The 15,858-nt window shown below is 39.5% G+C and overlaps 1 protein-coding gene across 2 annotated transcripts in view; it reads right to left on the bottom strand.

Moving 5' to 3' along the window:
- Window positions 1-15,858, bottom strand: part of gabrd (gamma-aminobutyric acid type A receptor subunit delta) — a 202,863-nt gene that overhangs the window by 106,671 nt on the left and 80,334 nt on the right. For both annotated transcript variants that reach the window (XM_028807484.2, XM_051931382.1), the window contains exon 3: window positions 4,804-4,871. In XM_028807484.2, coding sequence (XP_028663317.1) covers window positions 4,804-4,871 — 68 coding nt within the window. The remainder of the gene's footprint in view (window positions 1-4,803; window positions 4,872-15,858) is intronic.

Here is a 15,858-nt window from a genome sequence, read left to right as displayed (position 1 = left end):
AACTGGTCGTCTATGTGAATGAGGAAATGTGTAAAAGGGAGAATATTACAGTTAAAACTACAGTTTGTAATTCAGATATTAAAATTCTGGCTGTTGAAATTCAAACATTTCATTTGCCCAAGGAAATAAATTATATCACACTTATTATTTTTTTATATTGCTCCTTCTGCAAATGGTGACTCAGCAACGGAAATGATTCAATCCATCACCAATGCTTTGACGATTGACTTATTCTGACCCTGCAGTTATAATATGTGGTGACTTCAACCATGTGACTTTGGAAGGAACTAGGACAAATTTCTATCAGTGTGTGTCTTGCTCCACTAATGAAAATAACAATCTGGACCTGATCTATTCAGCTGTTAAAGATGACTTTAAGTGTAATTTTAATGGCACCTTTAAGCAGATCTGACCACATCCTGAATCATCTTATTCCCAGCTGCAAACCTATTATTAGATGGCAACCTGTTATCACCAGGATAGTGAGGAAGCGGAGCCTGGAGGATAAAATGACTCTGAATGACTGCTTCCAAATGACAGACTTGGAAATGATGTGTAAGTTGAAAGGGGATGATGTTGAGGGACTCAGTCACTGCATCACAGAGTATATCAACATTTGAATTAACACCACTGTATCCTAAAAGATAGTGCATTGCTTTCCAAATAGCAACCTCTGGAATACTAAGATAAAAGGTCTCCAGAATGAGAAAAAGAGAGTATTCAAATCTAGTGACAAAGAGGCTATGAAGGACACACATGGAGTGCTGAAGAAAAAGCTGAGTAAAGGAAAGGAAGCTTACAAAGCTAAAATAGAAAACAAGCTACTCAGATTTAGACAAAGCCAGCACATTGAAACAACATTTTAATAGATTTTCCCTCCCACTGCCATCTTCTTTCAATGACCAGTCTTCCCACACCCACCCTACTACATCAATACCTCCTACCAGGTCAACGAGAATGGCCAGTGACCTCTGTCTATCATTATGGGCTGTCCATAACTGAAAACCAACTAAGGAGACAACTGCAGAAGCTACACACAGAAAACACTGTGGGACCACCTGGAGTCAATCCTCAAATTCTTCAGGCCTGTGCTGACCAACTTTGTGGTATCAAGGGTGTTTTGTCTTGGTAGAGTAATATATTGCTCTACTTTCCCCTTTGTATTATTAAGATGTAGCCTCTGTCAGAATGCCTCAAATCCCACAGACTTAACACTGTTTATAAGGTATTATAGTATATAACTTCTCCCCACCTACCCTTCTATATCTATAACCTCTGGCAATTAGGTATAGTAAAAGACAAGCAGAAGTTAAGTTACAATTTAAACAATGTATTATTGGTAATATTCATAAATAATAACAATATGCAAAGTACATTTGAATATTGGCAACCATACAACCTGATTAAATGGTGATGTGTAGTTTCAGGCGGCACACAGACTTGTTAGTTACTTAAAAATGTCTCTAGTTCATTTGTGGTCAGCTTTCAGCCACATGTCTGTTCAATATGGTTGCCGAGCTGTGCTCTCCATTGTGTTGTCCTTTCAGTTCGTCAGTTTGGTAAGAGATGCTTCTTCATCAGATGTTAGTAAGAGAGAGAGTGTGAGGTTAAGCAAGTAAATTTATAGATTCTCTGTCCAACCCCTAGAGCCAATAGGACGCCATGGTACTTAAAAGCTTTTGATACACGCCAATTCCAGCCATACTTCAGACCGATATAGAACATAGGAATAGAACATCTTAACACCTGCCCCCAAATCATATGTTAAGGTTTAACTTGGCAGTTAGGCAGCCTGGTTTTCTTGCGGGGGTTGAAAGACTTTAGCAGAGAAACACTCGCCAAACTGATTTAAGGTACTTCCTCCCCCAATTCTGTCATAAAATTCAAAGAGACCCATTCCTGGTGGGGGGAGGGGGGGTATGTAAACGTGAATGCTTCTTACATAATGTAACACTAATATTACATTGCTTTGCCTAAGTTACAAATAAAGACATACAAAATATTTATCAAGTTATATGCAAAATCTTACATCACAACAAAGGGCAATCCGTCTTACCTGACTATGCAATTTTAGTTCAAATGTGTTCTATAACGCCTTGCTGCCATATGATAATTCTGTTCTGAATTTACCTTCAGGTACACATTGTATTAACACTAGGAGGTGTGAAGGGGGTAGATCCAGAATGCTGGTTTTACTGTCTAGTCCCACTCAAGGTGGAACACTAGTGAAGGGTAGTAACAATTTGAAAACCTGGTGAAGCGCAAACAATCTGGACTTCAAGGCTCAGTCATAGGAGAGGGAGCAATTAATGCCAACCATCGCATATTATGTACATAATAATTCTTGTCAGGTGAAGTGATTGTGATAATTTCATTGTGTTTTACACATATGTACACATTTAAGCGGAGTAATATCACCAATTATACAGTGTATTTGTATAGATCTAACAGCTAATGGACTATAATGACTATTTGGATGTTTTGAATAAATATAAATCATTAATTCTGCCTCCTTATAGGGAATACAACTGCTCTATTGATTTATTGTCAGGCACCTCCTTCCTAAAGTTACAAGATATGCCTTACCCAGATCACAGGAGAATTTAAATAATGTATTCATTGTCCCATCTGATAGTTAAATACAGGTGGGATTCTCTTTGTCAAGAAGAAAGATGGAAGTCTTCGCTCTTGTACTTATTAGAAGGTGCTGAATAAAATAACTATAAGAAAAAGCTTTCCAATTCTCCTTATCTCGTATCTACTTAATCAGATTACAGGGTCTACCATATTTACAAAATTAGACTGAGTTAGATTTACAAAGTTCACATAATTTGAAATGCATAAGAGAAGGTCATGAATGGAAAATAGTGTTTAATACCATAAATAGATATTATGAATGATGTGTAACACCATATGTTTTAGCAAATGCTGCAGCTGTTTTTCTGCCCTTTCTAAATCAAATTTTTCATTATGTCTTCAGTAATTTTGTCCTAGTTTATACTGATGATAATCTTATTTTCTCTAAAGATCTCCAAACCCAAATACAATACCTCTTTGATGTTTTACAATGATTGAGAGATAATCACTTATTTGTTAAGGTAGAGAAGTATCTCACAAGAATTAAGTAATACTTTTAGGTTGTGAAATTACTGTACACGTATTGTGCTTAAGTAGCCATGATTAGAAACTGGAAACCACGGGAGAGGGAGTTTTTATGATTTAATATTGAGTCTTGTCAGTCTGTTTGGTGATGTATTTTGCCTTTAGTAGAATTTGTGCATAATGTATCATATCTCCATTAAAATGTTCTTATTTAAATGTCTCTATGGGTAATAACCATGTTTGCTTAAATTTCCTTCCCTTACATCATCAGTTCTAAGTGAGTTGGATTATCTGGAGAAAAGTAAATAACTGTGGGTTGGTCCAGGAGAATTTGAAGAAAATGGAAACTACTGTGAAGTGATTTGTGGACTAAAAACCTACAGAGGCCCCAGAGTTTAGGGACAGGCAAAAGTTGTTACTCACTGCACAAAACATCTACCTGAGAGTACCAACCTGGAAACCTGCTCCTAAGTACTGTATATTCAACCTTATACAATTAAGAAGAAGGTGGGTCCAGAATCATATTATTTAGCTCTTTTGGCTCACTTTAAGTCCGTCTTACATGTCATGTATTTGAAAATCATGACTGAAATCTGCTCCTCTTTCAGTTGAACTACCAATGATCACATTTATTTTTGTTTAAATGTGTTTTTACTTATGTAAACAATTTTTTATGCTATCTTGTACTTCTTATGGGCACCACCATTTTAAGATTTAAGATTGAGAATCACCTTAATTAAACAATAATTATTGTTTGTTAAAAGGCTCTGATTTGTGTGTGTGTGTTTTGACTACAATTTATGTCTTATGAACAAACTCCGCTTAAGTGAACATTTGGTTTCTGATCTTCTCACACTATTTCTAAGGCTAAGATTACTGCTATATGTATTAGGCCGTGCTTTTCATATTCCTTGACTCACGTTATGAGTTTGGCTTGTTTATTCAACCTATTTCTGTCTCCCAGTTGCAATTCCTAAAATCAATTACCACCCTGTGCAGTTCAGTACAACACTATGTGAATCAATTGTTATTTTGTATATCAGTTGTTAATTGTAGTGAGTGTTGATATGTATATTTCTTTGATATGATATGCTGGTGACTTGTCCAGAGACATTTTCCACTTTGAAAAAAATGCTGCCAGTTGGAGTGAAAAATGAGTCTTATACAAATTAGAGCACTTAGGACTTAATGTGCATTTCCCTGAACTTAAAATATCCTAACATATCTATCTATCTATCTATCTATCTATCTATCTATCTATCTATCTATCTATCTATCTATCTATTTCACGGGACTCTGATTTTTTGTTACATCTGTACAGATTGTTTATGAACTGAACTAAATTGAAAAAACAGCCGGTGCTCAAAAATACCCATTTTAAACTATGCGAAAACAAGAAATTTAATACCCAATTTTGTACTTAAAAAATTAAATTTACTCATAAGTTTCAAAAGCAAAAATTAACATTATTTTTAACTTAGTCAAAACCAAGAAGGCATATTACTATTTAGAATACATAAAATTGCTTCAGTTGTTACTACAGAACAGTCTAGACTACAGTAATACTTTTAGCCATTTCAGTTTGACTTCCCATTGACAACTATTTCAAAATGGAGCATCAGTTTTAATAAAAAAGACAAGACAGCCATGAACCATGTTATTCTTTTTGAATATTCATAAGGAAATCAACTGACAACTTACCATATTTACTTCAGAGATGTGATCTATACTTGCAACTTCAATAGCCATTGCTACGTTAACAGGCGGACCTATGTGAAATAAACATCAAAACAGTTAGTTAGCTTTAAGCAAATACAACTTTTTAAACATGATTATAGGAAAGATGGTGATGGATTTAATGTCTCTTTCAAATCACTACTTCATCTCTGTCTTATAAGCTATTAGATATCCTGATATTGACAAACTTAGGTAGGTGAAGTGAAAGCAGTTTGAGAAAATAAAGACGAGACCAACTGGCACACAAAACCCCATGATTAAAAAATTTTACCTCCTGAATTTAGAGGGCTTGAATGTTTTTGTTAGAATATTGTGCATCACAGGAATGCCATGGAAAGCATTTTTGCATAATAGGGACATCTGGATTAGAATCTTGGCCCCAGCTTTGCCTTAGCTAAGCTTGCTGATTTTTTCCAGGTAATCTGGTTTTCTTTACAAATCACCCAGGGATGTTGCAGGTCAGGTTAAAGGGCAACTCTACAATGATCCATTAACAAGTAGTGACAGTAAAATTAAAAAATGATGACAGGAGTTTTTCTCTATCGGTCAAGCACAAGGGGGAAATAAAATAATTTTTAAAAAAATCGCAGCCGAGTACAATGAACAATCCAGGCACCTGTCGGGTTGTTCAGAATCAAGACTCCTATTGGAGTCTGGTATTGAATAACACCGGTATTGGATTTAAGACCCTGTTGGTGGCTCAACAGTGGTAAATATCAGAGGAATTAAAAAAAAGAACAATCCAGGCAGTTGTCAGTGACTAGATAGGTCCAGTATCAGGTTGTTGGGAATCCAGGTTCCTGTCGGTGACTAGATTGGACCAGTATAGGATATCTAATTCCTGTCGGTGTCTAGACAGGGCTTAAGAAAAAAATTAAATAAAATAAAATTTTTATGTGTGCATAGGCATGAGGTTATGCTTGGCCGGCATTGTGTGAAATAAATAGGTAAATAAATAAATAATATATATATCGTCACACACATGCAAGTAGGAGGAAGCTGAGTGGACTGAAAGAAGGTAATCCCATGCCAGGCCAGGGTGCGGCGGGGTGCACTAAACCTGTCTCTGTTTTCTCTGCAGACCAATCACAGGAAAATCTGCCTGATTTCTGCGCCAAGAGTGACGTCACTTCTGATTCCAACTCCCAATAAAACGTAATTTCCAGTTCAGATTCCCAATAAGACGTCACTTCCAGTTCCGGGCCAAAGAGATGACATCACTTGCTTTAGTGGCCTTTAAAGCCACCATCTTTGCCACTATTCATCAGTTCATGTTGAGAACTCGTACTGAGCATATCTGTGCAAGTTCAATTAACCATTGCAGCTAGGTACAATATATGGGTGGCTGCTCCAAATCTTTCTGTGTGTCTGAGGGTGACTTCTTTCACAATATACAGTATACAGTATATTGTGTATATATATATATAGTGGACGTTAGGGGTGCTGATGACCCATGAAACCCAACAGACAGATGTCCAAGACACACGTATAAAAGCACTAATAAGAATTTTTTAATATTTTCTTCAATAAAGTGCACAAAGCACTACACACTCCACAATTCTCCAATAACAATAATTAATAATAATTCAACAATAACAATCCTCAACTCCGGCTCAGCTTGCTGGGTCTCCAACAGTCCTTTATATATTCCATGACCCGGAAATGTTTCTCCTCTTCTTCCGGGTCAAACGCCACATCATCCTCCTCAAGCATCCCGGAAGTACTGTGGGCTTCCTCCCTCGTGACTTCGAAGTATTTCCGGGTTGTAAGAAAAGTAGGAGTCCCCAGGTCCTTTATTAGCTCCCTCTGGCGGCACCCACAGCACCCAACAGGGCTGAGAAAATGGACTCCACGTCCCATGATGCCTTGCAGGAGTCCAGGGTACATTTGCCGTCCAGGGGAGCTGCCACCTAGCGTCCTGGGGGAGGCAGTGTCCTGGAAAGGCTGCCCTTCTCCATTCTTCCCATCCTGGGACATCCCGGCCGGATTGAGCTGCCAGCCGTTTCTCACACAATATATATATATATTCACGGCATTCGTAGTCTGTGTCACAATCTGATTGTATGGGTGGTTACCTACCAGGTAACGCTTGTGGTTGGCCAGCAATCTGCTAACATCCGCCACGGTGCCCTCAGTTTGTGGGGAGCAGATCATAGAATGGTTGAAAAAATAGTTTACTGTCAAATAAATGCAAAGAGTACACGACACGTGTTTCGCCCTCATTCTGGGCTCATCAGGTTTACACACTCCACTGCACTCCCTCTCGGGAATCGAACCTCGGACGTCAGCGTCAGAGGCGATGCCCCTAACGTTGCGCCATGGCGTGTGGTTCGTTTATTTGACAGCATGTAGTTTATTTGACAGCATGTAGACTACGAATGCCGTGAATGTAATTACCCCGATCTACATGCTGTCAAATAAATAAACCACATGCCGTGGCGCAACGGTAGGGGCATCGCCTCTGATGCTGACGTCCGAGGTTCGATTCCCGAGAGGGAGTGGAGTGTGTACACCTGATGAGCCCAGAATGAGGGCGAAACATGTGTCGTGTACTCTTTGCATTTATTTGACAGTAAACTATTTTTTCAACCATATATATATATATACTAGCAAAATACCCGCGCTTCGCAGCGGAGAAGTAGTGTGTTAAAGAGGTTATGTAAACATATATATACATAAACATACTGTATATACATAAATAGATACATATACACATCCACATATATATACATATATCAACATATATATACACATACATATATATATATATATATATATATATATATATATATACACACACACATGCAGACACATATACATATATATACATATACATATTTGTATATCTACATATATATACACATATATATATATATACACACACATATATATATACACATACATATATATATATATATATATATATATATATATATATATATATATATATATATATATATATAGCTGATTAGCCAGTGGATTCGCTCACTGAGTGCAAGAGAAAAAAATAAAATGTATGTATAAAATAAGTTTAATTGCCAAATTTATTTTTCCACAAATAAAGAGCACTTACAATAACATAGAAATCAATATAAACAACATTAACATCATTGTCATTTGAGAATATGAAGTAATATATAAGAAGCACATTGCATATAAATATAAATTATTAAACATTAAAATGTTCTTCTATAAAACACTACCGTGGCTATTCGTTTGTCTGTCCAGGATTTTAAATCAGCTGTAGCTCGCAAACCGTTTCACCTATTGACTTGAAATTTGGTACACAGATACTACGTCACGTCTACTATTCGCTTTCCCACACATATGAACACATATATATATTTATATATATACACACATACATATACACACACATACACATATATACATATACATACATAGTGCGTTGCAACACGGGCTGTGATTGTTACATGGGAGGGAGACGACAAATCACAGCTTCCCGCTTTGTAATCAGGCTTGTGATTGCTGCTTTGACGGATGCCCAGATCCCACAGTATTTCCCCTTAGGAGAGGCGTTAGGCAAGTGTAATTGAATAGCGGTGCTGCAAGTTATTACTCTTTTTATCTTTATTTTATTTTATTGTAGAATCAACTCACAGCTGCGTGCACCAGTGCGTGCGTGGCGGATGCGTACGGCTGACGTTTTCATTGTCTACCACCTTCGCTAATCATTCTTGAGGCAGATTGAAGACTTAAGTGCCAGCTTAACTGAAAAATTAAAGAAAACATACTAAGTTTTAAAAAAAATGAGTTTTAACGGGAAAAGATGCCGACGAAAGAAGAGAAGCAGCGGGACGCTAGGGTCAAGAGCTGCTCATTAAGCAGCAAGCGCATCAACCTCTGAGCAAACGAATGGTAAACGTACAGAGAAAGAGGATAAATACTATGAATGGTCATGTCAAGTGTATTCACTCCACGTTATCGTGCAGTGCGCTGTTACTGGTATTTTGATAAAAGAATCTGAATAACATATAAGAAGCGTATAAATTATTAAACAGTAAAACATTAACATTTAAGAAGTAAAGATACATTGAGTACTACTGTAGTGCTTTCGGGTATAGTAGATTTTTTGTTTGCCCATTACATGCATAAATGTATACATTTTTTGGTGTACCTACCCAAGAACACGCGACATGACCCGGCAGTTAAAAATGTATCGCTCCAGCAATTTTAACTCTGTTACAAAGTCATCTAATATGGTATTGCAAACGGCAGCGGGAGCGTTTCTATAAACTCAATTTAAACTTACTGTTTACACCGTGCTTTGAAGATGCATAGTATGCGACACGTGTTTCGCCGTAATTGTGGGCTCATCAGGAGTACACAATCACTGCACTCCCTTACGGGAATCGATCCTCGGACGTAGAGGCGAAGCCCCTAACGTTGTGCCACGGCGTGAGGTTCGTTCATTTGACAGCATGTAGATCGGGGTAATTACATTGCAGGCATTCGTAGTCTGATTCACAATCTGATTGTATGGGTGGTTACCTACCAGGTAACGCTTGTGGTTGGTGAGCAAGTCGGCTAACTTCTGCCACGGTGCCCTCTTTCAGTTGCGAGAAGCAGATCATACAATGGTTGAAATAGTTTAATATATATAGCAAAATCACCGCGCTTCGCAGGGGCGAATATGGTATTGCAAACGGCAGCGTTTCTATAAACTTAAAGTTACGGTTTATACCGTGCCTTGTTTCATATTCTTTTCCTACCTTATCAATTGTGTAATGTGTTTTTTGAACAGGTTTCATTCATGGAAGTGATCACTCCTGCTGCGTTCAGTCACTTCACGTGAGCCACTCTCTTGTGTGATGTTGCGATGTCCACGGGTTTATTTAATGTTAGCTAAGACCCGGCAGTTAAAAGTTTCTCGCTACAGCAATTTTAACTCTGTTACAAAGTGATGCAAACTCTCGTTTATACCTCGTGTCTTCTCATTAAACTTGTATCTCGCGAATATGGCATTGCAAACGGCAGCGGGAGCGTTTCTATAAAGTTAAGGTTACGGTTTACACCGTGCTTTTTTATACCTCGTGTCTTATGAAGATGCTTGTATGCGTCACTCACTCGCTTCTTATTGTTTCGCTGCCTTGTCAATTGTGTAATGAATGTTTTCTTCTGCGCTCTTTGGGGCTCCTCCTTCTTTTCTACGTACTGAGTTCACAGTCAGTTCACGTGATTACGTGGGAGGCGTGATGACGCGACACGCAACTCAGTCTCCTATGGCCATCTTGCTGCCTACCATTACAGTATATGGACAAAAAAGAGGTTCCAGTTATGACCATTACGCGTATAATTTTGAAATGAAAACTGCCTAACTTTTGTAAGTAAGCTGTAAGGAATGAGCCTGCCAAATTTCAGCCTTCCACCTACACGGGAAGTTGGAGAATTAGTGATGAGTGAGTCAGTCAGTCAGTGAGTGAGTGAGTGAGTCAGTCAGTCAGTGAGGGCTTTGCCTTTTATTATATATATATATATATATATATATATATATATATATATATATATATATATATATATATATATATATATATAAATAAGACAAGATAAATATATGTATGTTATAATTTAAGGGTGATATACAAAGTCTGCTGTGAAAGGAATGGTGTGTGACTTTGAAAAATGCCTTCCAGAATTAATATAAATACAAATGAATACCAACATTGAGCTAAATTTGATATTTGGAGGTATTTAAAATAGGTGTGAGTTTCAATTAGATGTGATCGAGATAATATAAATGGTTGGGAAAGGTTTAAAATAAACCTGGGTAATGTGAAAGTGTATGCATTGTGGTTGGCCAACACATATGTTTTAATAGAGAAGGTTTGCTGAGGATGGAATAGGTAGGTGGAATCTGAAAAATGAGAATAAACTTACATTTTAACCTGCTGAAGTTTGTCTCACTAATGATAATAATGGAATATATTATTGCAGTTCAAGTATTGGACCGGACAGAAAGTAAAGGATTGTTGGTCACCAGTATAATAAAAGAAGGCTATAAGTTTACAGAATAATGTGAAACAATGTAATCCAAAACAATGACGGGTACCTGACTGTTAGCAAGAGTGTGGTAAAGGAACTATACATACTAAGGTGACATGTTAATGATGAGGGTTATTAGGTGGAGATGTGTGGACTGGCCTGACAGCCAAGATCAGTGGTGAAAATGTGCGGTGTTCCTGTGGTGACTCGTTGCTGTTCAAGAACGAGTTGACAGCTGTGGCTAAGTTCAAGGAGGAGGCTTTATAAGGCTTTTGAGGGAGGGATGTGACCATGGAACTGATGACAGGCATCTGGACTTGTTCTGTCCTGAGACCACTACAGTATACAAGGAAAATTAAGTGTTGCCAGAGGAAAGAACTGTATCTTTTGTGATTATTGCTGAGGTCTTAAAATAGACTGTGCTTGTCTCAAATGTCTTCCCCATTCACAATGTGCTTGATTCCTTATCCAGTGACCCTGCCTTAATACTCTGTTGTGTTTGTCGGCGATTGTCTTAGCGGTGGTCCTGATCTCCTTTTCCAACAACTGCACTATGCTGGACACTTTTTTGCATCCTACAAAATGAGACTGTGCCACATCCGGATTGGCTCCGCTCTCCAGCTATTTGACAAGCTTGCTCGCATCTAGTTTTGCATGTCTCCTGGGGTAAAGAGTTATTTAGATATAATGGAAGGATTCAGGTATGTGGACAGTGGGTTATGCATGTTAGATTGGGTAATGGGCAAGCTAAAGAATAAAACAAGACTCCCTGTTAGGGCTAGGTGTGCTCCAATAAAAATTTCAAGTCAGGGCTTAATTCCCAAGTCAACTTGTTACGCTCTCCGGTAAATTCCTGTATCTTATATATTATCAAGTTTATTAATTCTCAGCATTATGTGCAGGACTTGTGGGAGGTGAAGGTTACACTTCGCTCCCAAGTCACTTATTGCACCGCAACCCACCTGTCCTCCATTCCATACTCTTCTTCTCCATTGTCTTTTGACTTCTGATTTTGATTATTACTTCACTTTTCTTTCTTTACACGTGTTGAGTCCCTTTGATTTTTGATATTGTAGTGTTCTTATTTACAATACAATACAATACAATTTATTTTTGTATAGCCCAAAATCACACAAGAAGTGCCACAATGGGCTTTAACAGACCCTGCCTTTTGACAGCCCCCCAGCCTTGACTCTCTAAGAAGACAAGGAAAAACTCCAAAAAAACCCTTGTAGGGAAAAAAAATGGAAGAAACCTTGGGAAAGGTGGTTCAAAGAGAGATCCCTTTCCAGGTAGGATGGGTGTGCAGTTGGTGTCAAAAAAAGTGGGTAAATACAAATCCATCCATCCATCCATTGTCCAACCCGCTGAATCCGAACACAGGGTCACGGGGGTCTGCTGGAGCCAATCCCAGCCAACACAGGGCACAAGGCAGGAACCAATCCCAAGCAGGGTGCCAACCCACCGCAGGACACACACAAACACACCCACACACCAAGCACACACTAGGGCCAATTTAGAATCGCCAATCCACCTAACCTGCACATCTTTGGACTGTGGGAGGAAACCCACGCAGACACGGGGAGAACATGCAAACTCCACGCAGGGAGGACCTGGGAAGCGAACCCAGGTCCCCAGGTCTCCCAACTGCGAGGCAGCAGCGCTACCCACTGCGCCACCGAGCCGCCCCAAATACAAATCTATACACAGAACAGAAAACAAGTAATCCTCAATACAATATAATAATGCAATAGAAATATTACAAGTACAGAGCAGAATTCAACAGTACATGATATCACATAATATAATTTGGATTTGTTCAGAGTCCTGGAGACCTCGGCCATCAACTGCCTCCCTCTACTGGCCATTCCACAGCTGATTGGCCAGCCAATCCAATGAAAGGACCCCTCTACCTGATGATTCCTGCTATGACTTTACCTTAGGCAGGCAAAACAATTTGGCAGTAGGGCCGTGGCACCAAGTGCCACATTTGAGTACAGAGAAGAGAAATAGAATAGGTAATGTATTACTTATGTTTTTGTGCTAATGACTAACAACAGAGATGCAGTCTGTACAGTTAATCAGCAGCTGTAGTCAGGATATGCTAAATGGAAGTAGCGAGTCTTCAGCTGGGATTTGGAAGCTGGGACCGAAGGGGCATCTCTTATACTAGCAGGCAGACCCTTCCACAGTTTAGGGGCCATGTAACTAAAAGCTCGACCTCCCACTGCTATTTTATTAATCCTTGGAATCATAAGCAGACAGGCATTTTGAGATCTTAATGTGCGCTCTGGTTTGTAAGTCATGATAAGTTCAGACAAGTAAGCCGGACCTTGGCCCTTTAAGGCTTTATATGTTAAAAGGAGGATTTTGAAATCTTGCCTAAACTTAACCAGGAGCCAGTGTAAGTATTTAAGAACTGGAGTTATGTGTTCACATTTTCTCGTAATAATTCTTGCAGCAGCATTTTGGATTAACTGAAAGCTGTATAAAGAACAATTTGAACATCCAGTGGACATTTTGTCAGTCCTACTAGAAATAAATACATGAATTAATTTCTCAGAATCCTACTTATTTAGGAATTTAGAAAACACCTTAATTTCCCAACATTATTAAGATGGAAGAAACATGATTTCGACAACTTTGTAATGTGTGCTTTAGATGACATGCTAGTATCAAAGATAAGTCATAGATTGCAGGCTGATTCAGTAAAATTAATGGTGATTCCAACTCAGTTAAATGATAACAAAATATTGTTGTGATCAGCATCATTACCTCCAATAATTAACATCTCTGTTTTATCAGTATTTAAAGAGAAGTAGTTCTCAATCATCCACTCCTTCAATTCACTAAATCAATTAATTAAAGACAATATCAAAATAACTTCATTTGGTCTAAAAGAAAGGTTTAACTGGGTGTGTTCTGCGTATGAGTGAAAATTAACATTATGTTTCCTAATGATAGATCCCAGTGGAAGCATGTAAAGTGAAAACAGTAAATCCCAGTACTGAGCCCTGCGGGACACCATATCTCAGTTCTGTGTATAATGATGGAGTACTGTCAGCTCATTTCTGTACATATCGGAATCAATTTGATAAATAAGAACTGAACCATGCAAGGACACTGCCTGTAAGCCCAACATCAGTTTCCATCCTGTGCTGTAAAATTAAATGGTAAATGGTGGCAAACGCTGCGCTTAAGTCTATCTACATAATTACAGTGGAGTTTCCTTCATCAGAAGTATATCAGAATATCGTTTACAACACGCGTTAGTGCCGTTTCTGTACTATGACCAGTGCAGAAACCAGACTGGAATTTCTCAAATAAATTGTGATGCGTAAGGTGTGACTAAAGTTGATTGTCAACTACTTTTTCAAGTACTTTAGAAAGAGTAAATTTCAAATGGGTCTTGTGGCACCCGGCCAGGACGCCCGGGGAGACAGGAGGAGGGCTCATGCCTCCTCCAGACCACAAGGGGGCAACCACCCTGGTTGTATTGGGGGCCACGGGTACAGGGCTTAGTAGCTCAACCCTGTAGGGGCCCGTGGTCACCGCCAGGGGGTGTCTCCGTGCCTTATGGACCCTGGACCCCAGCATTTCCGCAACACCAGGAAGTGCTGGGGGGAAGAAGAGAGGAAACACCTGGAGTGCTTCTGGGGACACAGCCGGCACATCCGCCACACTGGGGTGTGTCGGTGGAAGATTGCCGGTGCACACCTGGAGCACATCCGGGTATGGATAAAAGGGGCTGCCTCCCTTCATTCGAGGCTGGAGTCAGGTGGAAGAAGGACAAGGTCAGAGAAGAGAGAGAAGGAGGTGGTCCGAAGAAGAGGCAGTGTGGTTTGGCCTGGACTTTGGGGATGATTGGGGGTTATTGTGGCACTTAAAGACTTGTAAATATTAGGTGTAAATAAACGTGTGGTGGTGATTACAACATGTCTGCCTGTCTGTGTCCGGGGCTCGTTCCACAGTCTATAATTATTAAGTATATATGGTCTAGGTCTGACTATTTAAGTAATGGTTTGATGACTGACACGTTTAGTGCATCAGATGTTGTGCCATGCAATAATGAACTATTAAGAGATGCAGTCTAATTGGTGGACCTGGCCCAGATGTCCTTTAGAGAGATAGTGTGCACCCCAAAGGTGGCGCGGGAGGAGATTCCAGACTAGACAGGTAGAAATAGGTGGGTCACGGTCAAAAGGTGTAAGGTAAAGGATGCACACTGTCCAGGGGGCATCAACCCCAGAATTATAAGAGTCAAACCGTTATGTCCTTGAGGAGCTGGACGGTGTCTCTAATCATTCTGAGGTGGTAGGCAGGGATGAGGAGCCTCAACGGGCCACCTCAAAACCAGTTTCCAAAAAGAGAGAGGTAGTAATAGTTAGTGACTCACTCATTAGGGGGACTGAAGTGCAGGTGTACTCCAGAGGCAGAGAGAGTCTCGCACGGTGTATTGCCTTCTAGGTGCACTGGTGGAGGACCTCCCTGGAAGGGTGGATATACTCTTGGCCAGAGCGGGGGTGGATCCAGTTGTCATTGTCCATGTTGGAACAAATGACATACATAAGGGTAGTCTGTCAATTATGTGATCCAAATTCAAAGAGTTAGGTGCCAAGCTGAGGAGCAGAACTGACAAGGTGTGCCACGCACCAGTCCAGGTAAGACTGAGGAGATTAGAAGGCTTAACACATGGCTCAAATCTTGGTGCAGGGTAGAAGGGTATAGGCTTATGGGGCATTGGGACTCCTTTTGGAACAAATGGGACCTATTCCACCAGGACGGGTTACATCTGAACTGGAGCGGCACCAATGTATATGTAGGCTAGTCGAGGATTGTTTAAACTAGGGAATGGGGGGCAGGGAGTTTAGGACAGGCAAGGTTTAGATCTATGCATGGAGGTATAAACAACATTCTAGAAATAAAAATGCGTAGTAATGTAAATTCTAAGCAAACATTTAAATGTAGGAGTAACACATTAAAAATAACTTGCCTTAATGCTAGAAGTACCAAAAA

Source organism: Erpetoichthys calabaricus, chromosome 8 (assembly GCF_900747795.2).
Source record: "Erpetoichthys calabaricus chromosome 8, fErpCal1.3, whole genome shotgun sequence".
Lineage (NCBI taxonomy): Eukaryota > Metazoa > Chordata > Cladistia > Polypteriformes > Polypteridae > Erpetoichthys > Erpetoichthys calabaricus.
This window is presented reverse-complemented; position numbering and strand designations above follow the sequence as displayed.